Consider the following 24,819-nt stretch of genomic DNA (forward strand, 5'->3'; position numbering starts at 1 on the left):
CACCATGGAGCGCTGGTCCCTGGCTGCAAATACTATGCCCTCACTGCAGCTCTATCTACATAGTTTATCCAAGAGATGGTTAACAGGTGACTAGATGACAGTCTATAAGGAGGGGAGAAGATTTCTGACGGTAGAAAGCTTTTTAATCTCATGGCCAAAGGCGTAACATCCAATTGTTGGAAGCTGAAGCTAGATAAATTCAGACTAGAAATATGGCCCAAATGTTAAACAGTAAGGGTTATTAACCTTTGGAACAATTTACTCAGGCATGTAATAAATTCTCCATTACTTGAAGTCTTTTTAAATCAAGCCTGATGGCTCTCTAAAAGGGAATGGCTGGGTAAAATGATACATGCTGGTAGTATTCAGGAAATCAGCCCACATGATCACAATGATCCCTTCTGGCCTGTGATGTGGCTACCTGGAAATGCAGAGAAGTAAGAGGGCCCTTTGTGCATCTGTGGACCTGAGGAGATCATAGAATCATAGAATATCAGGGTTGGAAGGAACCTCAGGAGGTCATCTAGTCCAACCCCCTGCTCAAAGCAGGACCAATCCCCAACTAAATCATCCCAGCCAGGGCTTTGTCAAGCCTGACCTTAAAACTTCTAAGGAAGGAGATTCCACCACCTCTCTAGGTAACGCATTCGAGTGCTTCAACACCCTCCTAGTGAAAAAGTTTTTCCTAATATCCAACCTAAACCTCCCCCACTGCAACTTGAGACCATTACTCCTCATTCTGTCATCTGCTACCACTGAGAACAGTCTAGAGCTATCCTCTTTGGAACCCCCTTTCAGGTAGTTGAAAGCAGCTATCAAATCCCCCCTCATTCTTCTCTTCTGCAGACTAAACAATCCCAGTTCCCTCAGCCTCTCCTCATAAGTCCTGATTCCAGTCCCCTAATCATTTTTGTTGCCCTCCACTGGATGTTTTCCAATTTTTCCACATCCTTCTTGTAGTGTGGGGCCCAAAACTGGACACAGTACTCCAGATGAGGCCTCACCAATGTTGAATAGAGGGGAACGATCACGTCCCTCCATCTGCTGGCAATGCCCCTACTTATACATCCCAAAATGCCATTGGCCTTCTTGGCAACAAGGGCACACTGTTGACTCATATCCAGCTTCTCATCCACTGTAGTCCCCAGGTCCTTTTCTGCAGAACTGCTGCCTAGCCATTTGGTCCCTAGTCTGTAGCGGTGCATGGAATTCTTCCGTCCTAAGTGCAGGACTCTGCACTTGTCCTTGTTGAACCTCATCAGATTTCTTTTGGCCCAATCCTCTAATTTGTTTAGGTCCCTCCGTATCCTATCCCTACCCCTCCAGTGTATCTACCTCTCCTCCCAGTTTAGTGTCATCTGCAAACTTGCTGAGGGTGCAATCCACGCCATCCTCCAGATCATTAATGAAGATATTGAACAAACTGGCCCCAGGACCAACCCTTGGGGCACTCCAATAGATACCGGCTGCCAACTAGACATGAAGCCATTGATCGCTACCCATTGAGCCTGACAATCTAGCCAGCTTTCTATCCATCTTATAGTCCATTCATCCAGCCCGTACTTCTTTAACTTACTGGCAAGAATACTGTGGGAGACCATGTCAAAAGCTTTGCTAAAGTCACTGCTTTCCCCTCATCCACAGAACCAGTTATCTCATCATAGAAGGCAATTAGATTAGTCAGGCATGACTTGCCCTTGGTGAATCCATGCTGACTCTTCCTGATCACTTTCCTCTCCTCTAAGTGCTTCAGAATTGATTCCTTGAGGACCTGCTCCATGATTTTTCCAGGGTCTGAGGTGAGGCTGACTGGCCTATAGTTTTCAGGATCCTCCTTCTTCCCTTTTTTAAAGATGGGCACTACATTAGCCTTTTTCCAGTTGTCCGGGACCTCCCCCGTTCGCCATGAGTTTTCAAAGATAATGGCCAATGGCTCTGCAATCACATCTGCCAACTCCTTTAGCGCTCTCGGATGCAGCACATCTGGCCCCATGGACTTGTGCTCCTCCAGCTTTTCTAAATAGTCCCGAACCACTATGCAGCAGAGGGCAATGAAAATGATTAGGAGCTTGGGCACATGACTTATGAGGAGAGACTGAAGAAACTGGGGTTATTTAGTTTGTAGAAGAGAAGAGTGCAGGGGGATTTGATAAAAGCCTTCAACTACCTGAAGGGGGGGTTCCAAAGAGGATGGAGCTGGGCTGTTCTCAGTGGTGGCAGAAGACAGAACAAGGAGCAATAGTCTCAATTTGCAGTGGGGGAGGTCTAGGTTGGATATTAGGAAACACTATTTCACTAGCTGGGATGACTTAGTGGGGAGTGGTCCTGCTTTGAGCAGGGGGTTGGATTAGATGACCTCCTGAGGTCTCTTGCAACTTTAATCTTCTATGAATCACTATGTTCTCAAATGATCTCACACAGGAAGATAAGACAAAAAACACCTATCCTCTGTGGCTGAACACTTTTCACAAAGCAATCACTCTGTCTGACTTCTCCATCTTCGTCCTTAAAGGAAACCTGCACAACCCTTTCAAAAGAGAAGCCTGGAAGTTTAAATTCATAACTCTGCTAGGCACTAAAAATCAGGTACTGAACAGAGACCCTGGATTTATGGCTTATTACAACAATCTGTAACCCATTAACCCCCTCAGTCCTATGACTGCAGAGGTACTAACAAGCCACTCTACCTTGAATGGTCCCTTTACAATATGTGCTAACCACTTATACTAAGGTTTCAGAGTAGCAGCCAAGTTAGTCTGTATCCACAAAAAGAAAAGGAGTACTTGTGGCACCTTAGAGACTAACCAATTTATTTAAGCATAAGCATCTGATGAAGTGAGCTGTAGCTCACGAAAGCTTATGCTCAAATAAATTTGTTAGTGTCTAAGGTGCCACAAGTCCTCCTTTTTTTTTTTACTTATACTAAACAATCCGTTCCACCTTGTATTTAGCTGTGATGCATGGAATATCTTTCCCAGACCAGAAGAAGAGCTCTGTGTAATCTCAACATCTTGTGTGTCTCACCAAAAGAAGTTAGTCCAATAAAGATATTACCTCGCCCACCTTGCATCTTTAATAATATGAGAGTCTGGCAACAAGAGATGGTTTAGAAAAGATATTTGAGAAAGGTGGTGAGCTACTCGTGCCCTTCAACTTGAAAGCAGCTGCTCTCTAGGCAGAAAATAGCCTGATTCAGCAAAGCACTTCGGCCATGCCTACGCTACTGCTTATGTTGGCAAAACTTACATTGCTCAGGGGTGTGAAAAAACACACCTTACAGCAGCAGAGCTGCATCCGTACAGCTGTGCAGCTGTAAGCTCTCTAGGGTAGACATAGCCTTAGACACATGCTTTCAGTGCTGTGCTGGAAAAGGCTGGACACAAGTGCTTTGCTAAATCGGCTCCTAAGCAATGCGGATGGACAGCTTCTCCTCCTATGAAGCGGATAAGGGGAAGCAAGCCACTTTAATGGCACCCTCTATACAAAATAATTTCTCTGATTTGCACAGATGGCAAGGTTGCATCCCTGGGAATGGACACTTAGGAAGAGAAGATAAATGGTTTAATTCAGTGCTAGTCTGTCAATCAACCGGAATTGAGGCTGAAAACATGGTACAATTGGTGACCTTTTTTGGATCTCAAGACATAACCCTCATGTCATGTGCAAAAGCAGGGATTCTAATATTCTCCAGACCCTGTCTCTTGCTGCCATCGTGCCAGGCTAGAATTGTTTTTATTTTAATTGAATGGACGCTGTATGGATGTCTTAGGGTCTGAACGTCCCCCAAGTTTGGATTTGTTTGGATCTGGGACCCTTTTCTAATGATCAGTGCTGCAGAGGGGACTTATAGCATGCTTGTCTGGGAAGAGGTCATTCCTGATCAGAGCTAATGCCCCCACAACATCTGGAGCATTAGACAAAGAGCAAAAGCTTTGTTTTTAAAGCATATAACTGCTTAGCTGACCTCCTTTTATAAAGTAAATCTTTCCTACTTTGGCTCATGCACAAGAGATATAAAAATTTAAATTCACTGGAACAGCCAGGATGACATCCGGGAGATAAAGTGCTTAAAGAAATGCTCTCAAAGGAAGTTTTCATCTAGGTATTTTAAAAACCTCCCCCCAAAAGGGGCCTTGTTTTTGGGGCATGCCAGAAAATCTGTTTCTGTAATTCCCCCTCTCCCCAAGTTATCCTTGGGCTAGAGGACAAGATAGATGATTTTTTAAAATAGTACAGCGTCATTCCTCAGGTTGGTAGAAAACCAAGAAACTCTATCGTTATTTTGTTTAAAAATAAAAGACTGCCAATAACAATAAAAAGAGGGTGGTGGTGTGTCAATGCATGCAGAGGACAAGGCTAAGACGCACACCGTAGTTCTAGGGGCTGGAATGTAGTGGGCAGACACTACATATGCAGTCAGTTGTCTAGGGAATATATTGTATTTAGAAGGCAAGGGTCAGACTATTTCGGGGGGGGGTTAGCTGCTGTTCTATACAATGAAACCCTCCTCACCGTGGAGGGGAGATTTTGACTTGGATTATTTTGCATGTTTAAGTTCACTGTGGGGCATATCTTCCCCCTGACCCCCCAACTCTGCCAGGCCTTGGCTAACACAGAAAGGGCCTCTAGCGCTTACAGTAGCAGCTCAGGCTTTAAGATTCTCTAGGTCTAGGTTTGACCCCTGCTGCCAGTGACTCATAGGGTGCTTCATGTTACATCTACACCCACTCCGCTGCAGCTGGCCCCTTCCCCTGCTCTCTCTCTCTCTCTCTCTGCATCTTGCACTCATGACTAACAGCACTCTGCACTCCCCCACCCTCGTTTGCATGCTCAGAAGCCAGCAAGCAGGGCCGGCTCTAGGCCATGCCACCCCTAGAAATGTGCCCCCGCCGCCCCAGCTGGCCTCCACCTGCTCCCCTGAGCTTGCCGTCGCTGCTCCTCCCTCCCTCCCGCCCAGGCTTGCCGTGCGCCAAACAGCTGTTTGAAGCAGCAAGCCTGAGCGGGAGGGGGAGAAGCGGAGTGGCGGCGTGTTCACGGGAGCAGGCGGAGTGGAGGTGAGCTAGTGCAGTGCCAGGGGAGCCGCAGGAAGCTGGGCGGGGGGGGAATGGGGCATGCCCGGGGGAGGAGGCGGGGCTGGGGATTTGGGCAAGGTGTTGAGAAGGGGCGGAGTTGGGGTGGAGCCGGGGGTGGGGGGTCACGAAAAAAAGCGGGGGGGGGCAAAAAAATTTTTTTTTTGCATGGAGCAGCAAAAATCCTAGAGCCAGCCCTGCCAGCAAGAAGCAGCTGCTGTTGCCACCTGGCTGTTTGGCAGAGGAGTTGGAGTACCAGCCATACCAGTTTTTGTAGACAGACAGGCACTGCCGTCTCTGCAAACTGGTGCCATTGTGTATCGGGGTACTGGAGTTAGAGGTGCTGGGGGTGCAGCTGCAGTCCCTGGCTTGGAGTGCTTTTCCTCATATACGGGGTTTACAGTTTGGTCCAATGGCATTCAGCTCCCCCACTATACAAATTGTTCCAGTGTCCCTGTTGTGTATTGCCTCAAATAGCCACACACGTCCTCAGGAGTAGCTCCAGAAATAGCACAGGGCCCATAACTACAGCCTGGAGGCTGGCTCTGGGAATAGCACATGCTTATTAATTTGTAGTAACACATGGCTCATAAGCTGTTTAGATGTACAGTGTTTTTATGTAATATCATTAAAAAGCTACATAATTAATCAACACGTTTCTCATCTTGTCAGGGACATTTGTGCATTTAGAGTGGTATTAGTATTCCGAAGTGACAAACCCATGTGTTAGCATTCTGCAAAATCCCTAATCCAAACCATTCTGTTCTCAAATTCCATTCTATAACAGTCTGATTAAGAGGCAACATGCCGTCCCTACACCATTTACAACAGCAGCTGAATTCGTTATCTTAATGAGGTTATGCCCAAGAAGCAGAATTGCCGCTGACTTACCACATCGATTATCTGCAGCAAAGAAAGTTGTAGCTCAACAACAAGAGGTTGGGAATCATTCACTACGGGGCGTTCAAGGCGATTGTAGTTCCTCAACAGTTCTCTGTACAGACGCCTTTGGTTTTCACCCTGCTGGGAAACTTTTGGAGGGGAAAAAAAGATGGTGACATAAATCATCTGGCCCGATCAGAAAGTCCATTTTATTTCTGAATCCTCCGTAGCTTATTTTGATCTTCTAAAACAGAGAAGCAGATTCCCAGAAAGTAAAGACCTCCTCAAGTTTGCCCATATCGAACACATCTTCCATTCTATGGTTTCATAAAACATCGTGCACTGCATGTGTTTCTATCACGGAGCAGCCAAAGAACTAGAGGTATATAAGCTGGCTAGGAATCTTTTTGCCACATGACAAAACACACAGCTGAAGCTCTCTACGGCAGGAAAGCCCAAACTACAATGTGGTTTTAGATTTGGTCATTTCCAGGTGTTTCCGCTTTTGTGGGGTGCAGGAGGGGGGGTTCCAACCATATTTGTGTTTCGAAACAAAACATTTCAAAAAATTAAAAAAAAAATTTCCTGGCTGAAACTATTAGTAGAATTCTGCCTGAATTTGTAAATACTTCTAGAGCACTGAAAAATGCATTTTTATTGTTTTTTAAGGCAAAAACCAAGCGTCAAAAAAACTTCGCCCAGCTCTGAGTGGCTGCATTGTGTCCTGAAGCCCGAGAGCTGGCATTACATTGACATCTGTATGTGTGTTTATCCTATCTAAGTTAACTGTGGGGTCCTTGTTATCAATGGATCTGATTAGGCCTGGCCCTCTGTGACCATGCATGTCTGGGGGAGGCAGAAAAGAGCCTCCTCCTTGCCCTTGGCAGTGCTCACAGGGGCTGGGCAGAATTGCAGCCTTTGTTCAGGGGAGGTGCAGGCTTGCTATCAAGATGTTCCTGTAGGGATGCTGCAGCGGGTGGGAAATAGACAGAGCTATGACTTCATGTCCCCATGTGCTAACCAGCACACCTGGCTTCCCTGAAGTCAATGCCCAAATTTGCACTGATTTTCACTGCAGCCAGAATTTACCAAGGCGAAAGGAGTAGAGCTGTGGGAGGTGTTATTTCTCTCAGTGCCTCCCTGCTGCCCCTCAACACAGGCCTGTGCCAAACAAGCACAGTCTAGCCCCATATAAATGTCTCATTCCTCTTAAAACCCTACAGCTCTTTGCTTCGATAACCTGCGTAGCCTCAACTGCCATGTGTGTCACATGGATATTCCTAATATCCAACCTAAACCTCCCCCACTGCAACTTGAGACCATTACTCCTTGTTTTGCCTCCTTAGCTTTGTTTAAATTGGCTTGTGTTTTTCCCCTCCAGTAGCCACTCTATGCTAGCGTTTGAAAATCCCTCTATCCACAACAGTGTATACTGTGCTACCATTGTGTCCTTTAGCTTCATTAAACCAAGCTCTCCTGTGTATTACTTAGAACAGAGTCAAACATATCTCCTCCTGCATCCTCTGTTCCAAGAAGCAATTCTTTATGGGGTTGAGAAATTTCTTCTCAAAACAGTGCCTTCATGGGCCTGTTAATATTTTGGCAGCTGAAGTCCTCCATTATGGGGGGAGGGACAGCTCAGTGGTTTGAGCATTGGCCTGCTAAACCCAGGGTTTTGAGTTCAATGCTTGAGGGGGCCATTTAGGGATCTGGGGCAAAAATTGGGGATTGGTCCTGCTTTGAGCAGGGGGTTGGACTAGATGACCTCCTGAGGGCCCTTCCAACCCTGATAGTCTATGATTATCATCCGATCTTGTGTCCTCTCTCAGTGTTGGGCAATTGCTGGCGCCCGCTCAACTTGGAGACGAGCAACATATCCCAGTGATTATATAGCCCATTGTGTTGGGATTTGTAGCCATGTGTTTGTGCGCATTTCATTTTTTATCTATGAAATTATGTACATCTGCATGCAGTTTGGAGCCTGGAGGTTCTTGGCGAATTGCCCAGGCAGCTGTTGGTGTCACAAATGGTTGGCCTGTCTAATCAGGCTGTCATCTCGTTTTGTTGCAGCAGCCTCTGAGCAGGAAGAGAGGTGAGATTGGGGACAGATTAAAATAATTTTTTTAGAAAAATTAGACCAGCACAGTTTTAAAATCCTCAGTGCTTCGGTCACCAGGGAGATGATTGGTTTTCTCTCTCTCTAAAGCCCCAAAAACTCCATGGTGTGAAGTTGGAATGAACTAAATTGTGGCATTTTTCTATAACAGGAGGTTGTAATTTCTGGATCTGGGGACTGGTAGTGAGCTGCACAAATCTGGCCCCGGTCTTCGGGACTGGATCTTTTTTCCGGTGGCCAGTATGAAATTGCATCCAAAATAACTATTGGAAGAATGGTAAAGTTGAAAAGTCAATTGCTCAAAAGTGACACCAGACATGAGATGAAACCATCATTCACTTCCCTTGTGCAGATGCATTGTGGTACAGTCTTGCCCCACATGACACAGGAAGTGTGTAGCAGAACCAGGAATAGAACCCAGAGCTCTTGTCTTTAAGCACAAGAGAATGGCCTCTTTTACTATCCACTAATGCACTATGTATGCACTAATGTATGCACTAATCAGGCAGGGGTGCTATGGAAAATGTGATTATGTAATTAAAGACTGTATCGTAATGCATACTCACAAGGGGGCTGATTTGAAGTTGTACAGTCAACCTTAAATCTGGCATCTCCTGGCATTAGAATGCTTGATTTTGCGACCTTAATGGCCTTTAACATAGGGTTTTTTTAAAATGCAATTTCCTATCTCTCTCTCTCTCTCTCTTTTTTTAATAAAGAAAGCTATAAAATAGTAATACCATTATTTAGAACCAGATTGACACCTTCCTGGGTTATCATCAGGATCTGAATGCAGGACCTTTAGATCTACAACACAGACTGCTACCATTTGAGACAAAGGAGTAACTGGTAGCAGTAGTAGGTTGTTATCCTATATGTGGACTAGCCTTTGTGGGGTGGGGAATGCAGTACACGTTTTGCTAGTGCTTTACTTAGCCATTCCCCAGCCAGCAGTAGAAGAGCCTGAATCAGAATTTCTGGGTACTAATCTTGGCCTTTTCTGCGCAGTGTGGTTACCAAGCACACAGATTTGCCCTATTCATTCTAAAAGGTTGTGTGGGTGTGACTATAGTCTGCCATATTAGATGTGCATGTGTTCCAGCTCTGCCAGAAGTGATAATGCACAACTTTGCCATTACCTCATTGTGGGAACGATACTTGTCTCCCTTCTATGGTGGAGGCATTAGGCCTGGCTCAAGAAAAAGGCCTGGATACCCAGAAATATTACCATTAGTCAGTAGAAATGCTGAGACACTTTGGTCTGTTGCTGGCTTCCAACCAAACGCACCTTCCTCTAGGCTACAGAGGCGGCTGCTGCTGTTGTTCGCCATGCGGAGCCAAGCACTGTGGAGCCTATGAGCATGCTCAGAGTGGATGAAAGGTGGTGGGAGCTGGGAAGTACCCTCGGTGCATATGACGGCAGTGAGGCTGGAGGGTGCCCAGTGCAGTTGGAACATTCCGAGATTTTAGAAGCAAGATGAACCATATCTGAGCATGTGCAAAGGCTTCTAACTTTGCCAGATCTGGGTGGATTTTCTGTGAGGAGCACAATGCACCCCTCTGACCCCAGGACCACCCTCCTGCCTCATTTCTAGTTTTTGCTCCAAATCACAGAGGCACTGGAGTTCTTCAAAGAAATGGATTGGAAAAAAGTTAAATGCTGGCAACACAATGTATTTTCCCTTAACTTTCTTCATGGAAATGGCTGACCCCTGTTTGTGAATTTTTTTTAATTCAACCTCAAGCAGAGAACAAGCTTGGGAGCGGAAAGTCTGGCAAAGTTATAAGCAACTGAAACCAGTCTTATAACAGAAAGTGTAAGGCAACCTTAACTATAGGCAGTGCTGCAGATAAAATAGACGATCCCAAAAGGCTCTAGGGGGAGAAAATACTGGGTGCTAATGGGCTCTTTAGTCTAATGGCTGGAAGCTGTCGCTGCACAAATTCAAATTAGAATGAAGGCACAAATGTTTAACAGTGAAGGTGATTAACCGTGGGAACAAACTCCCAAGGGGAGTGGTGGATTCTCCATCTCTTCATGTCTTCAGATCAAGCCTTGGAAGAAATATTTGAACCAAACACAAGTGACAGGGGTAACTAGGTAAAATGTAAAGGTCTGTGATACACTGGAGATCAGATTCGATCAGCTAATGGTTCCCTTTGGCCTTAAACTCTATGAAGTTAGTAAGCAAGTGTGACCGAGTGCAGGGAGTGAGTAGGTGAGCCTGCATTCTGATCCCTTAGAGGCCAATTACTGCCCCAGGAGAAGCTGACTGGGAGTAACGAACTCAATTGGCCCATCAGTCCAAGGCTGAGAAGAGATACAGGAAAGAAGTGCAAAAAGAGAGAGAGGAGGAACAGGGCTAGCTTTAATTAACTGGCCTCCTAAGCTCAAAGGTTGTGGACTCAAACCTCTGTAAGTGTCTAGCCACTAGAGGGAAACAGAGCCACACTGTGTTAGTGTGGGTCGTACAGATAATACTTACTGTCCTACTCTCAAATGGTAGCTGTGAGGCTTAGTTCATTGGCGTTTGCAAAGTGCTTTGAAGGCCTGGGGGAGACAATGCAGGAGAAGCGCTCAGTGGTGCTCCTGGCTCAGGTGATGTTGAGTCTAGTATGAGTTGGCAGCAGCATGCGTCCCGGGAAGAGCTGCCCATTTGTGGTACTGCATGTTGCATAGTCTCCTTAGGACTCCAGGGCTCTGTACCCTTTGGTTAGCTGCTTTGATTGTAAAGTTATTCAAAGTGTAACCTGACACTGATTTTTAAAGCCCTTAAAGGTGCAGGACCTGGCTGTATCTGAGAACCTCTTGCTGGAGCCTTGTGCTCAGACAGCAGGCACTATTTATGGATTGTACCACTGAGCATTCCTCTCCCGTCTGTCCATCCCCCTTGTCTGTTGTGCAGCCCATTGGATAGGGCGCTGGACTGGGATCCAGTAGAGCTGGGTTCTGCTTCTGGCTCTGCCTCTGACTTGACGCGTGACTTCAGGTAAGTCACTTTCCCTCCTGTGCCTCTATCTCCCCTCCCACCCATTGTCTTGTCTATGTAGAAATAAGCTCTTTGGGGAAGGCAATCTCTCCCTCTGTGGGTACTTCTGCACTGCATGCTTCTGTAGGCCGCACGGAGACTACATACAGCATGGCTATAAACAGCCAGGGAGCTGGTGAGGAGCGGCTTAGGGGAGTAAAGACATGCCTGAAGGGTGTGGGTGGGTAGGCGAGTACACACTCTGCTCACCCAAGGTGTGCCTCCCTCTCTAGGCTGCTATTGTTAGCCATGCAGTGTCTCCCTGCCCCCCCTCTGCCAGAGCCTTTCACTGACACAGGTAGCTACACGCCGCAGTGTGGACCCACCCAGTGTGTAGCTACACGTACACTATGTGCCACCACCAGTGGTGTGTAGTGTAGACGCAGCCTGTGTTTGTGCTGCACGCAGCACAATGGGCCCCTGATCTTGGGTAGGCTCTTGAGGTGCTGCTGTAATCTGACTTACATCTGAATTTGGTAGGTGATTGGGCTTTTGTTCTATTGGGTCCTAGTGGGTCTGGAACTTGCTCCTCCTTGAAATCCGTCTCGGCACATCCCTTCCCACTCCCAAATAACATCTTTTGGATTTAAAAAAAAAAGTTAGGGAGTTTTAATCTGAGTTCTGCTGGCCACATTTATTGCTTCCTCCCTTTCTTCCCCACTTTTTTTTTTTAATTCTTTTGGTATGTCTTATGTGTTCAAGCTTTTAGAGGGTGATTTCATCTGAATTATTTTAATTGTTTCTACTTCCCTCTTTTTGCTTTAGCGGAGGAACTTTACACAGACAGTTATTACTTGATTCATATTATTGATATTGTCCAGGCCTTTGTCCAGTCCTCCCTGACTATTCCAAAAATATTCCTTTTCCTTTATTATATATACCGCTGTTACCAGGTCTCCACCAATTATTACGTTGCTTTTGTTTGAGTGACGTTTAGATCTTAAAGCAGTTCTGTAGCTCAGCATTCTTGAATCATCATTAACTTCATTCCTCTTCCCATCACACTGCTGCTTCTCTAGTATTTTGTCTCCTGATCTATTTGTAAAAGCCCTTAACCCCTTAGGCTATCATTAACTCATTCTACTTATTTGCTGCCCTTACCTTTTCTGAATCTGAACCTTTAACTGAATCTGCATATTCCTGATGGATCCCTTCTCTCTTGCCCATACCCTTTTTTTTTTCTTTTTCTTTTTTTTTAAACAATCATATATTCTTAATTCCCCAAATTTTCCTTTCTTGAACATCAATCTCATTATACCAGGATGTAGGATTTATTTGTATAGTGAATTCAGACATCACTCAATCTGATAGGAAAGCTTATACAGCAAGACGGTATTAAGAAAACTAAAGAAGCATCTGTTTAGCAAAATGGAGATATCCTTGTCATAAATATAAAGGGAAGGGTAACCACAGTACTATAAAATCTCTCCTGGCCAGAGGCAACATCCTGTTACCTGTAAAGGGTTAAGAAGCTCAGCTAACCTGGCTGGCACCTGACCCAAAGGACCAATAAGGGGACAAGATACTTTCAAATCTTGGGGGGCGAGGCTTTTGTTTGTGCTCTTTGTTTATGTGGTTGTTCTCTCTTGGGACTGAGAGAGGCCAGACGGAAATCCATCTCCTCCAACCCATCCTAATCCAAGTCTTCAATATTGCAACCAGTATAGGTAAGCCAGGCAAGGCGGATTAGTTTATCTTTTGTTTTATGTGAATTTTCCCTGTGTTAAGAGGGAGGTTTATTCCTGTTTTCTGTAACTTTAAGGTTTTGCCCAGAGGGGGATCCTCTGTGTTTTGAATCTGAATACCCTGTAAACTATTTTCCATCCTGATTTTACAGAGATGATTTTTACCTTTCTTTCTTTCTTTTTTTTTTTTTTTTTTTTTAATAAAATCCTTCTTTTAAGAACCTGACTGATTTTTCCATTGTTCCAAGATCCAGGGGTTTGGGTCTTTGATGATTTTGTAACCAATTGTTTAGGATAATATTCTCAAGCCTCCCCAGGAAAGGCGGTGTGTAGGACTTGGGGGGGATATTTTCGGGGGAAGACATCTCCAAGTGGTCTCTTTCCCTGTTCTTTGTTTAAAACGCTTGGTGGTGGCAGTATTCTGTTCAAGGACAAGGCAAAGTTTTAACCTAAGCTGGTAAGAATAAGCTTAGGAGGTCTTTCATGCGGGTCTCCACATCTCTACCCTAGAGTTCAGAGTGGGGAAGGAACTTGACAATCCTAAAAGCCCTTCTAGAATCTTATGGGATATTTGCATTTACATGTTTATCTTTCAGGTGGTTTCTCCATAGATTCGTATAGGGTTTTTAGTTTCCACTATGAAGTTTTCGTATGGAATAAACAAATGTAAGGATTTTTTTTCCAAGGATGTGAAATAAAGAATAATGAAACAGATAGTGGGGATGATCCAGGCAAAATGTGAAGGTATGGAGCATAAAATATTTTTCAGGTGTGTCTGTTTTAGAATATTCACTAGGAATCTAACCAGCTTTGAAGAAATGCAACATATTCAATCCACTTTGGCAGACATGTGCATGCATAAATTTACTTAGTGTATTCTGCAGATTTCTGGGAATGTAAAGCATGTCATTTAATCCCTCAAAATACCAATATTCCCTTCTGCTTTTGTTCTTATGTGTAGTCAGTGTCATGGCATTTTCCCACAATTGTAAGCCCTTTCTTTCTTTTATTTAAGTCCTTTTTCCTTTGGATTTTAGTCCATAAAGACAAAGTACTCTTAAAATTGTATCCTTGTTTAGACATGAAAATTGTAATTCTCTCTCATCAATTGCCTCATAACATGTATGCTCTGTACTTGAGTATTTCTTGTCTTTGGTTAAACTCTCTTTCAGCTAGTTCCCTTTTGTATAGTCTTTGATTCTAACCTTCAGAGTCTCATAAAAATACAGAATTGTCACAGCACACTATTACTGAAACATTGTTGAGTTTCTCATTTTTACCATATAATTATAAAATAAATCCATTGGAATATAAATATTGTGTTTACATTTCAGTATGTAGTATACAGAGCAGTATAAACAAGTCATTGTCTATCATATTTTAGTTTGTACTGACTTTGCTAGTGCTTTTATATAGCCTGTTGTAAAACCAGGCAAATATCTAGATGAGTTGATGTACCTCCTGGAAGACCTCTGAGTACCCCCAGGGGTACACATTCCCCTGGTTGAGAACCATTAGTACAGAACATAGGCCTGGGAATTAGGAGACCCTAGTTCTCTTCTTGATGTGGCCTTGGGCAAGATACTTCACCTCACTGTGCCTCAGTTTCCCTATCTATAAAATGGAAATCATGATGCTTTTGTAAAGCAATCTGAGATCCACCGATGAAAAATGCTATAGACAAGCTAGGTATTATTTTATTTTCAGTTTCAAGCTGGCTGCAGGAAGCCAGTGGGGTTGTCTGAGAATAGGAGTGATATGTTGTAGGTGTGAAAAGCCTACTTGGCACCAGGTTCATTGTGAACATGCTGGAGATTTGGGAAGACCATTGAGAATTGAGCCAGTATAGAGCCAGGATAAGGATTTCAGCACGGGAGCAGCTGGGGCAGTGTAGATGTGAGCAGAATTTCAGAGATGATGATAGTAAGATATCCAGGTACAGATATGACTGACGTTTCTTTCATTATTTTTCTTTATTCTTTTTGTACAGCGCCAGGGGTCCTGGTCCATTCCTGGGGCTCCTACACACGATAGTCATACAAACAGTGTTTCTATTACGGTAGGGCCTACAGACCCCAACTCAGATCAGGGCCCCATTGCGTCAGGGGCTATACAAACACATATTGAGAGACATTCCCTGACACAAAGAGCCTACAGCTGAAATAGACAAGACAGACCAGGGTGAAAGAAACAAAGTATTATCCTCCTTTTACAGGGGGAAAACTTAAGTTATTTCTCCAAAGTTGCACAGGATGCAGAGCCAGGAATTGAACCCAGATTTCCTGAGTCCCAGGCCAGTGGTGAAGGGTATGTGTCTACACTGCAATTAGACACTCACAGCTGGCCAGCCTCGCAGAGTCCTAGAGCCCAGGCTCCAGCCCACACCTGAACATCTACACTGCAATTAAACAACCCCTAAGGTGAAGCCCCACGAGCCCAAGTCAGCTGGCACAGGGTTTTTCATTGCAGTGTAGATGTACCCTACTCACAAAATCACTCTTCCTATATTGAAAGCAGCTTTTTAGTTTTCACCAATCACATTTCAGAGCCACCTCCTTCAATCCCTGCCAAGCGGAATGCCCCCAAAGTGACAGCAGTACTTGTAAATATCACATTACTCGGTACCCTAATTTTTTACAGAGCAGAGAACTTCCTGACTGCTGTGCAGTCTGCGCACACCACATACTGTGTCCCGAGAAATTGTGAGTCACCTGGAAGAGCCAGTAAGAGCAGGAGTTTTACCATTAATTCTGGAGTCGAGCCAATGCTGAGTGCTTTTTAAAAAAACTCACCCTAATGATCAGCTAAGCCACAATAATTTATTTCTCCTTTTTATCCCTGTCTGCCAATGCCACTGTGAAATTTAGACAGCAGTGACTGCCAATTTTCTGAAGGAAAAGCTACACACCTTTCCTCCTATGAAGTGTAGCCTTGTGTAGCCTGTGACACGGCCATTGGCCTAGGTGAATATACATCTGTGGATTTACAGGGACGTCTCGGCAGTGCCTGCTTTAAGTCATGTAGCCATTAGTGCTTTCTTCCCTCTCGCTGGTGGGTTGAAGTGGACAGAGGATGTCTAGGAGGGATTGTGTACTTTCTGATAGAAGTTTTGGGTGGGTCTTGAACATCAAACATGTGCTCAGCTTTTGCTTTTAGACACTGCGGAATCAAAGACGGTGTAAATCCCTTTGTATCCAATTCAGCCCTGGTTTAAGCAGGCACAACCGAGTTTCTGATTTTAAGCTAGGGTTCGATTTGTCTGTATGGAGGAAGCAGGACGAGGACCACGGACAGAGCCCCTCATTCTGAAATCCTGCTAGTGGAAGTGATTACTGTCACAAAAGGGCTACTTCGATGGAAAGGAAAATGAGGCAGCGGAGCTCAGGGCTCTGAAGGATGAGTGGGTGAGGGGGGCTCTGAAAGCCAAGCTAAGATTCCAGACTGAAGTTAGATGCTGCTTTTGAGAATCTCTTGATGAGGAGCGCTATGACCCTGTCTGGCTGATCCAGTTATGCTGGCAACTAATCAAGCAAGGACCTGATCTAGAGCCCTTGGTCGAAATATTTTATTTTGGCTGGCTTTGATCTGATTTGCTTATCTTCACATCAAGTGTCTGAACATTAGCCATGTCTTGACGTGTGGCCTATTGTACAAGTCCTTTCTCAATGTCAATGACTCCTTTGGAGCATCATGTTTTGTTACCGTGTGTCTCTCTGCTTCCAAGCAGCCATACACCGTTGTCTTTGCTGTGAGTGCAGGATTAGACCCCGACTCCCATCTTTTTGTAAGACCTGATGGGGAAGGCAAACAGTGTGAAAACTAGGGCCTTCGTGGCTACCGGGGTACACTGAGGACCATGTCAGCTTTGACCTATTTGAATAATTCTCTTCCAAGAGCAGAAATAGGAGCAATAACAGGTACTCTGGGGCAGTGTGGGTGCAGGGGCCAGATTCTGATTTTGCATAAGCAGGTTTTATGCCATTGTAATTCCACTTATTTAAATGGAGTCACTCCTGATTTGCACCATTGGAAGCAAGAATAGAACTGGACCCCAGGCAACTACAGTCATGCTCTGATTCCTCTCCAAAGAACTGTAAGGCCCAATGCTGATCTAAGTTGGGAGCACAGCCACCAAAGTCAGTGGTGCTACACCTGTGCATGTGAGATCAGAAACAGGCTGAAGAGTGTGCTCTCTCAGCAAAGAAATCCCTTGTCAGGTTTCTGCACTTCCCTTTTCTCATGGAATACCCTAGCCTGCAGGCTTCCTTCTCACTGGTCCCGTGTCCAATGGCTGTGCCAGCCTGCTGTGGGAATTTTCTCATCGGATGCAGAGGCCTCTGATTGAAAGCAGGTTTTCTCTCTGTTCAAGATTTCTTGATCTTTTCCCTACTACCACAGGTGGAAGTGGCCTGTAGAAGTAGGAAAGTAGGGTCTGTCACAAGCTTCATTTAAGCTACTCATGGCAGGGAGTGTCTTTCCCTATGCCTTCTGTGGCCCTGAGCATGATGTCTGGGAAGGAGTTTGGTTGCGGGAGGGGGTGCAGGTTCTGGGAAGGAATTTGGTTGCGGGAGGGGGTGCAGGCTCTGAGAGTTAGTATGGGAGCAAGAGGAGGTGCAGGTTCTGGGAGGGAGTTTGTGTTGGGGGGGTGCGGGCTTGGGCTCTGGGAGGGGGTGTGTGGGGGGGGTCAGGCTCTGGGAGGGAGTTTGGGTGCGGGGTTGGGCTCTGGGAGGGAGTTTGGTTGCAGGAGGGGGTTGAAAGCGACCGGCACACCCCTCTGGCAGTGGCTCCTAGGCAGCCAATTGGAGTTGCAGAGTTGGCGCTGGGGCAGGAGCAGTACGCAGAGACCCCCCCCGCTCACCCGTAGGGCCGTTCCAGCCACTTCCAGAAGCAGCACAGGGCGAGGGTGGGCAGGAAGCCTGCCTTAGCCCAACTGCGCAGCTACCGGTGGTGGCGGCCAAGGGTCCTGGGCCCTTTTAAATTGCCTGAGCCACTGGCAATTGCCCCCTTTGCCCCCCTCCCCCAGTCAGCGGGCCTGGGCAACAGAGTGCCCATATGATAGCAGAACCAACAGGACTGCCTGAACAACCGTGCTATTCCCTGAGAGCAAAGCAGGGCCTGGGTTTGAGCAGGAGTTTACACCTTCAAGGCCAGTCTGGGGACAGGCACATCTGAAACTGATTCTGAGGCAGAATCTTTGTGTGCGTGAGGAGAAACACCTTTACAGTGACGGGGGGTGGTCGGTCAGCGATGAACCTATGGGGCCTTTAAGCAGCTACCTCCTCAATAACCTCTTCCTGGGGATGAAAGACTGTTTTTCCCCCACTGGCTGCCTTATAAGTGACCATGGACTCTGACTGCACCACCTTCTTCGTGTAACACTCAGCCCCACCAATGCAGAACTTCTTTCCTGGTGGGCTGAGGGTAGCTAGAGTTAGGCTCTGTGGAAGGAGGTGTGGGACGCTGTGCATGGGACCTGACAAGCCCTGGGTTAAGACCCTTAGGCAGCCAAAGGTCTCACAGCTTGAAGCTTGGAAACACTGCAGACCTCAAGGGTTATGGCCGGGGAGCCGAACTTTAGAGGGCGTTCACTGATGCAGTCCTTAACAGATTCCATTAATGTAATGGGAGCTGCAGGAAACTCATCCCTACTGACTGTGAGCCGCTGACATACCCATGGCCAGGACCCCGCAGCCACCCTGGTTCCCAATGGGGGGATGGAATGTGGGAGGGGGACGCTGTTGTTCTCGATTGGGGGGGGGAAATGAATCGGGAGGGGGTCTCTGTTCTCGGTGGGAGCTCATGTGTGTTGAACTGTTTTGAAAACCTGGCCCTAGACCTTGTTTCTGTTTGCACCCAGAATGATCTAAGGGTTTTTTAATCTTAAGGATAGAAGTGGGTGCTGTAAATCCCTTTTCCCTCAGTGCATTAACTGACCTCTCATAACTATATTGACTTTTAAAGGCTCTTAGAAAGTTATGAAGGTTCAAATAAGCCCTGCCAAGTGTAAAGGCACTGTTGCCCCCTTACTAACATTCAGTGGGGGTGTTTTAGTTGCTAGCTCCCAGTACTAAAAAGGGGGAAGGGTCAATGGGGAATGAGGACCCTGAGACTGACAGCCCCCAGGAACAATGGGGAGAGGCCAATGCTCCAGGTCAGCCTGAATGACAGGGCGAGCAGGCTAATCAGGGAGTCAGGAAGCCAGGGAGGTCCTGTCATCTGTGTGAGCTGGATTTGCCTGGATCAGACAAAGTGGGGCCGAGCTAAGGAGAAAGCAGGGGCTCAAGCTGAGCTGGGGAGCAGAACTGTGCTAGATCCAGAGTGCCTGGAAAAGCAGCCCAGAGAGAGCAGACCTGTGTCCTGGGAGCAGAGCTGCAGCCCCAAAGCTAGAGGAACAGCCCAGAGAGAGCAGACTTGCCCTGGGAGCACAGCTGCAGCAACCAGAGCCAGAAAAGCAGCCCAGGAAGCAGGTCAGTGCTGGGAGCAGAGTCACAGAAGCAGTCTGCAGAGCAGACCTGTCCCGGGAGCAGAGCTGCAGCAACCAGAGCCAGAGGGGCCAGAGAAGCAGCCCAGGGAGCTGGAGGCAGAGCAGCAGCAGCAGTCCTGAGACAGAGTGGTGCAGCTGGGGCTGGATCAGTCTGGAGCTGAGTGCGGTGAGCAGCTGGGGAGACCGAGGGGGACCCTGGGCAGTGGGCCCAGCACAGGGAGACGCCTCAGCCAAGGGGCTCTGCAGGCCAGGCTTGGATCGTAACCCCGACAGGGCGGGGGCGACACTGGGAAGAAGGGTCCTACCACTTAGAGCCTGAGAGTGTGTGGCCACCACCAGAGCAAGTGTCCAACCCACAGCATCCCTACAGCACAGCCAGGGCTGGAGCAGGAGGCCTGGGACTTACAAGGAACAGACTGTGAACTGCCCGGACGTTCCAGAGACACTGTTTGTGATGTTCCCTGCCACAGAGCAGGTTGATGTGTTTCCTTTAACCTTTCCCATTTTTCCTTATTCTTTTTAAAATTAATTGTTGATTAAATAACTTGCATTTGCTTTAAATTATATGTAATGGTCAGTGGGTCAGAAAAGTAGCCAGTGCAGAAAGAGTACCCTGGAGTGGGGACACCCTAGCCCCAAAGCCCGAAGTCTCATTGAAAGTCAGTGGAACTTAGGGTGAAATCCGTGCTCCATGGAAATCAATGACAAAACTTCCATTAATTTCAGTGGAGCCAAGATTTCTCCCTCAAAGTATATCTACACTGCAATTAAAAACCCAGAGCCAGCTTGTGCCACTGATTCAGGCTTGTGGGGCTGGGGCTAAGGGGCTGTTTAATTGTGGTGTAGATGTTCAGACTGGGGCTGGAGCCTTCGAGGTGAGAGGGTCCCAGAGCTCAAGCTTCAGCCTGAACCCCAATGGCTACACCACAATTAAACAGCCCCTTAGCCCAAGCCAACTGGCGCAGGACAGTGTTTAACTACAGTACAGACATACCCTAAGTGTCTAAGGCCCAGATTCTCAAAGTATATAGGTTCCTAACCTCTATTGATTTCAGTGGCGCCAAAGTCACTTTGGAAAATCAATGTTTTCAAAAATTGAATCCATTGTCCCTTCTGTTTAGTTTCAAGGTCTGGTGTTTGTTCTGCTTTTCTTAATCACTGTAAATGATTTCTCCCGCTATTTAACTGCTGAATATTGGTAGGCACAGATCATTTCCCACAATGATGGCATTTTCTGTAAGTTATAGTCCAAATTGAAGGTGCAAGTAAATGACATCTTTCTAAGAAGGAAATGTTTTTTTACAGCCTTGACATTTAGGGCTGAATTGATAGTCGTATTACAGTAGCGCCTAGAAGTCAGAGCCAGTTCAGGACCCGGTTGTGCTAGTCACCGTACAAAAACAAGGTAAGAGGCTTATAAGCCTCAACGAGAAAAGAAAAGGAGGACTTGTGGCACCTTAGAGACTAACCAATTTATTTGAGCATGAGCTTTCGTGAGCTACAGCTCACTTTTTGCGAATACAGACTAACACGGCTGTTACTCTAAAGCCTCAACGAGTTTACAATCTAACTAAAACGAGACAGACAAAGGATGGGAGCAAAACAGAGGCAGGAAGTGACTTGTCCAAGGATACACAGCAAGTTAGCAGCAGAGCTGGGACTGGAAGCCGGATTTCCTAATTCTCACTCCAGTACGCTACCCCCTGGGCCACTCTGCCTCTAATTCAGGAGTGAGGCAGGAGGTGGTGTAAGTTGGATGTTGGCAAGTGGTACAAGTTAGTCTGAGTGCATGGAAATGTAAGGGAAAATAAGTTAAATGACAAGAGGCCAGAATAATGTATTAGTGAATTATAGGGTGGCCTGTTTTAACTTAGCTGCTTTTCCTGCAGTATCTTCTTCTGTATCCTCCTTCATATGTAAGTGACTTCAATGTCATTGAATATCAGGGTTGGAAAGGACCTCAGGATGTCATCTAGTCCAACCCCCTGCTCAAAGTAGGACCAATCCCCAATTTTTGCCCCAGATCCCTAACTAGTCCCCTCAAGGATTGAACTCAAAACCCTGGGTTTAGCAGGCCAATGCTCAAACCACTGAGCTATCCTTCCACCCTTCCCTTTGACTGCTATATAATTTACCCCAGGCTACCCATCACCTACCTATGAGGTTTATGAAAGAGCTCCCCATTACTTCTAGGAAGCAGACTGCAGAGTTTGTTTGCAATGATAGCAAAGAGCTACACCCGATATCTAAAAACAGGAAAAATGAGGCTAGATGTTCAAAAAAATGCGTTAACGGTCAAAGCAATTACACATCAGAAGGGTCTGCCTGAGGGAGTTCACAGAGGTGCTTTCACAGGAGGTACTTAAGTGTAGATGGCATAAAACTTTTGAAGGAGTAGGTCATTCCATACCCTTCCATATAATGGCCCATGAAATGATTTGCAATAAGCAAGAAATTACATGAATTCCTTTTTGGTGTGTTGGTACACTGTTGTTATAGTGATGCTAATTATGATTAACTTGTTTGATTTTCATGTGGGTGCAGCGTGTAACCCTTGAGGAACTCAGTTGAAGTGTAATGTCAAAAAGGCTCCAGCATTGGTAAAGAGCTAGAAGACACATGCTTCATTTTTCTCAAATCTAAAGAGAGAATTCATAGGGCTAATAAATAATATTTCTCTGTCTATACAGTTTGGGACAGCTTGGGATCCTCTAGCTTGCAGGTCCATCATGTGTTCACGCCCCTGAGCTCAGGAGCAGGCTGTAAATGTGGCCAGTTGTGACTTTATAACAACATTTAATAAAAGGAAAATCATACATTATTGGAAATAGAAGCGCTCTATTTGCAAATTCCTCTTTAAAATCGGATAGCTCCTTCATGAATTAGTAATTATCTCAGTATTTAAAATACAGTGTTTCAATGCAAAAAAAAAATGTCATTAAGTATCATATAGGTGTCTTGCAAACAAAATTCACAGGTATTAACAGCTCACAGCTCCCCCATCTGGCTATCACTTCAGTGCTTTAAGTACCATGTAGGTATCTTGCAAACAAAAGTAGCAGGACTCTGTTTAGCTGGGTAATAGAGCATTTACCGGGGATACTTTATTCCCATGTTACCCTAACCCCACTTCTCAGCCCTCCAATGAAACTAATGTATGTTTTGTAAGGCTAAATAGATAAACTGATGAGAAATTATTCAGGTGTAAAGAGCATGGCTAAATAGTGCTACGTAGTTGAGAAATTAGTTCACTATATGCCTCATTCCAGAAAGCAACAACCTCTAGGCTTTCTGCCGAGACACTGCCTAGATATGGCACTAAATGGCCAAAGCAGTCTGCCACAGGGAAATGCTAAATTTTGCAACATGTTCAGAGCAAGAACAATGGTCGAAAAATAATTAGGACAAACAGAGGTTTTTACATGAAACACATTCATTTAGAAATTGATGAGAAAACTTCAGCTGGGGAATACTGGATATTTTTTAGGGCAGATGCAATTTCAACTTCCCTCCTTTTAGCTTTTCTCATGAGTCTTACAAGCTCATTACATTGCTCGAAGAAGCAAACAACTCCTAGGTAATTTGATAGCACAGGGTAGTTATTTTACAAAGTCTGTTAAAGCACTGAATTCATCTTAGATTAAAATTCTCCCATTCTTGCAAGGCTAGTGGGAATTTGCATTAAATTTTATAGATTCTTGCAACTTTGTACCCCTCACTGGCTTAAAACATTGATATTTTAAAAGGCAAAAGATCCAATAGAGGGGAAATATTGAACCAGAAATAGTTTAATCTATTGTCTATATAGGTGGCAAGCCTTATAAAATTATGCATAAGTAGTAAATAGTTCTGGAAACCCTTCTAATCTTATTTTGTACTGTGAAAATGCAATTATAAATGTCCAGAAGACAGATATACGATTCCCTTCATCATGCTATCTAGCCACTAGTTAAAATGTCTCATTCCTGTAAAGTATGGCTAGCATAGTTGTTTATAAGACCGCAGAAGGAGTGTATTTTGAAATGCAACAGTGCACTGTAGCATTTCCTAGGATGATATTGTTTTCTTCATAAAAATTGTTTACCTGCTTTCCCTAATGAAATCAATTGCAAACCTCCCATTGACCTCCATGGATCTAGGATTTAGCCCTGAGAAAGTTGAATCCAAAGAAAGACACAGCTGAATTTCTTGGGGGAAATCAAATAGTTCCCATGAAAACAAAGCAGATGAAACAGAACTTACCTTTAAAGAAGGACAGAAACAAAGATGCCCATAGATACAATCCGGAGTAAACAAATCCCAAACACTTGTCAGTGAGCATTGTCCAAACAGAATCGGAGTGCCACTTCTAAGCAGGCAGCAAAGCAGAATGCCGTCTTTGTGACAGCACCAAATGCTTGATAGATTCAATGATTAATAGTGCTAATAAGCCCTTCAACCAGTTTCCCACCGTAGGAGGAAAGTACATGTGCCCAGCTGTCCTTACAGTCTAAGGAAGCCAAGTTCAGTGCAGCTTAAGTAAATCCAAGTGCATGCCAGGGCTTGCTAGGTTTTTTTTTTTCTCTCCTGGTGCTCTGCACCTTTTCTAGTGCAGAAACAAATGCCAGTGAGACTGCACAAGAGGGGTGTGGGTAAAGGGGAGGGGCAGCAAAGGGCCAGCGCTGCCTGGGAGAGATGTTCCACGTCCCCACTGTCTGTAACTAACTCCGAGGCCGCACATCAGCTTTGGTTCCAAGGCAAGTACTAGAGTGCCTCTAGAGCTACTTCTCAGGCAAGGCGAGCTGCAGCCCCCCCGTTCCCTTTACCTGCCAGTGTGATTTCTAGCAGGGAACTGGAGCCTGCCACTGTGTGGAATTGAATGCAGAGAAAACCTCCGCTGTGTGGAAGTTCAGATTTTAGCAGCACAGATGTCAGAAAGCGGAGGCCTGGGGGCCTCAGCTTGTCTTCACTCTGCCCCTTTGCATGTGTGCATGACAGTGCAGCCCTTCAGTCCTGGCTCCAACCAGAAACAAACAGCTGTCTTACAATGCTCCTCGCTCCTGCTCCGGCTTGCTCTCAGCCAGGAGATTTTTGCACACCTTCTGGTCCCTTTCCCTTTTTCGCAGCTCCACTTTAATGGCCAAGCACCAGCAATAAAATATTAGACGTGAATAACGTGCACTTCAAACCTGGCATTTTCCTTGATTCTTCTCCCAGCCTCCATCTTCCGCTTTCTCAGAGATGCAGTTGGGATGGATTGGCATGCTCCTGCATTGCCACCCACAAGGCAACTTCACAGAGTCAGACTCTGTGCTGTGATTCCAGCAGGGGGCATCTCAGGCCAGCCCCTCAAGGGATCCTCCGGACCCCCCAAGAACCGTCCCACAGCTGTTCTCTTTCTGACCAGGGCTGGTGAGGGATGTCCCCTGGGTTGGAGCAATCCGCTCTGTGGGTGCATTACTGCCCAACTCTCTTTCAGCACCTGTTGGGCTCGTCCATCTCCAGGGAATACCCTCTCTCAGACCTGGTGCTTTGACTGTCACTAAAACAGAAGGGCTTTGTGTGACATGGGGAG

General features: G+C 45.7%; 1 protein-coding gene across 1 annotated transcript in view; it reads right to left on the bottom strand.

The window, feature by feature from the left end:
- LOC311520438 (neuronal acetylcholine receptor subunit alpha-7-like) overlaps positions 1–23,977 on the bottom strand; it is a 126,832-nt gene extending 102,855 nt beyond the window's left edge. Inside the window, exons 1-2 of the mRNA XM_084627884.1 lie at positions 23,508–23,977; positions 5,961–6,100 (exon numbers count right to left, since the gene is read on the bottom strand). Of these exons, the coding sequence (XP_084484010.1) occupies positions 5,961–6,100; positions 23,508–23,586 (219 nt within the window). The 5' untranslated portion in view covers positions 23,587–23,977. The remainder of the gene's footprint in view (positions 1–5,960; positions 6,101–23,507) is intronic.
- Between the last annotated feature and the right edge of the window lie 842 nt (positions 23,978–24,819).

Source organism: Lepidochelys olivacea (genome assembly GCF_965140295.1).
Source record: "Lepidochelys olivacea isolate rLepOli2 genome assembly, chromosome: 5".
Classification (NCBI taxonomy): domain Eukaryota; kingdom Metazoa; phylum Chordata; order Testudines; family Cheloniidae; genus Lepidochelys; species Lepidochelys olivacea.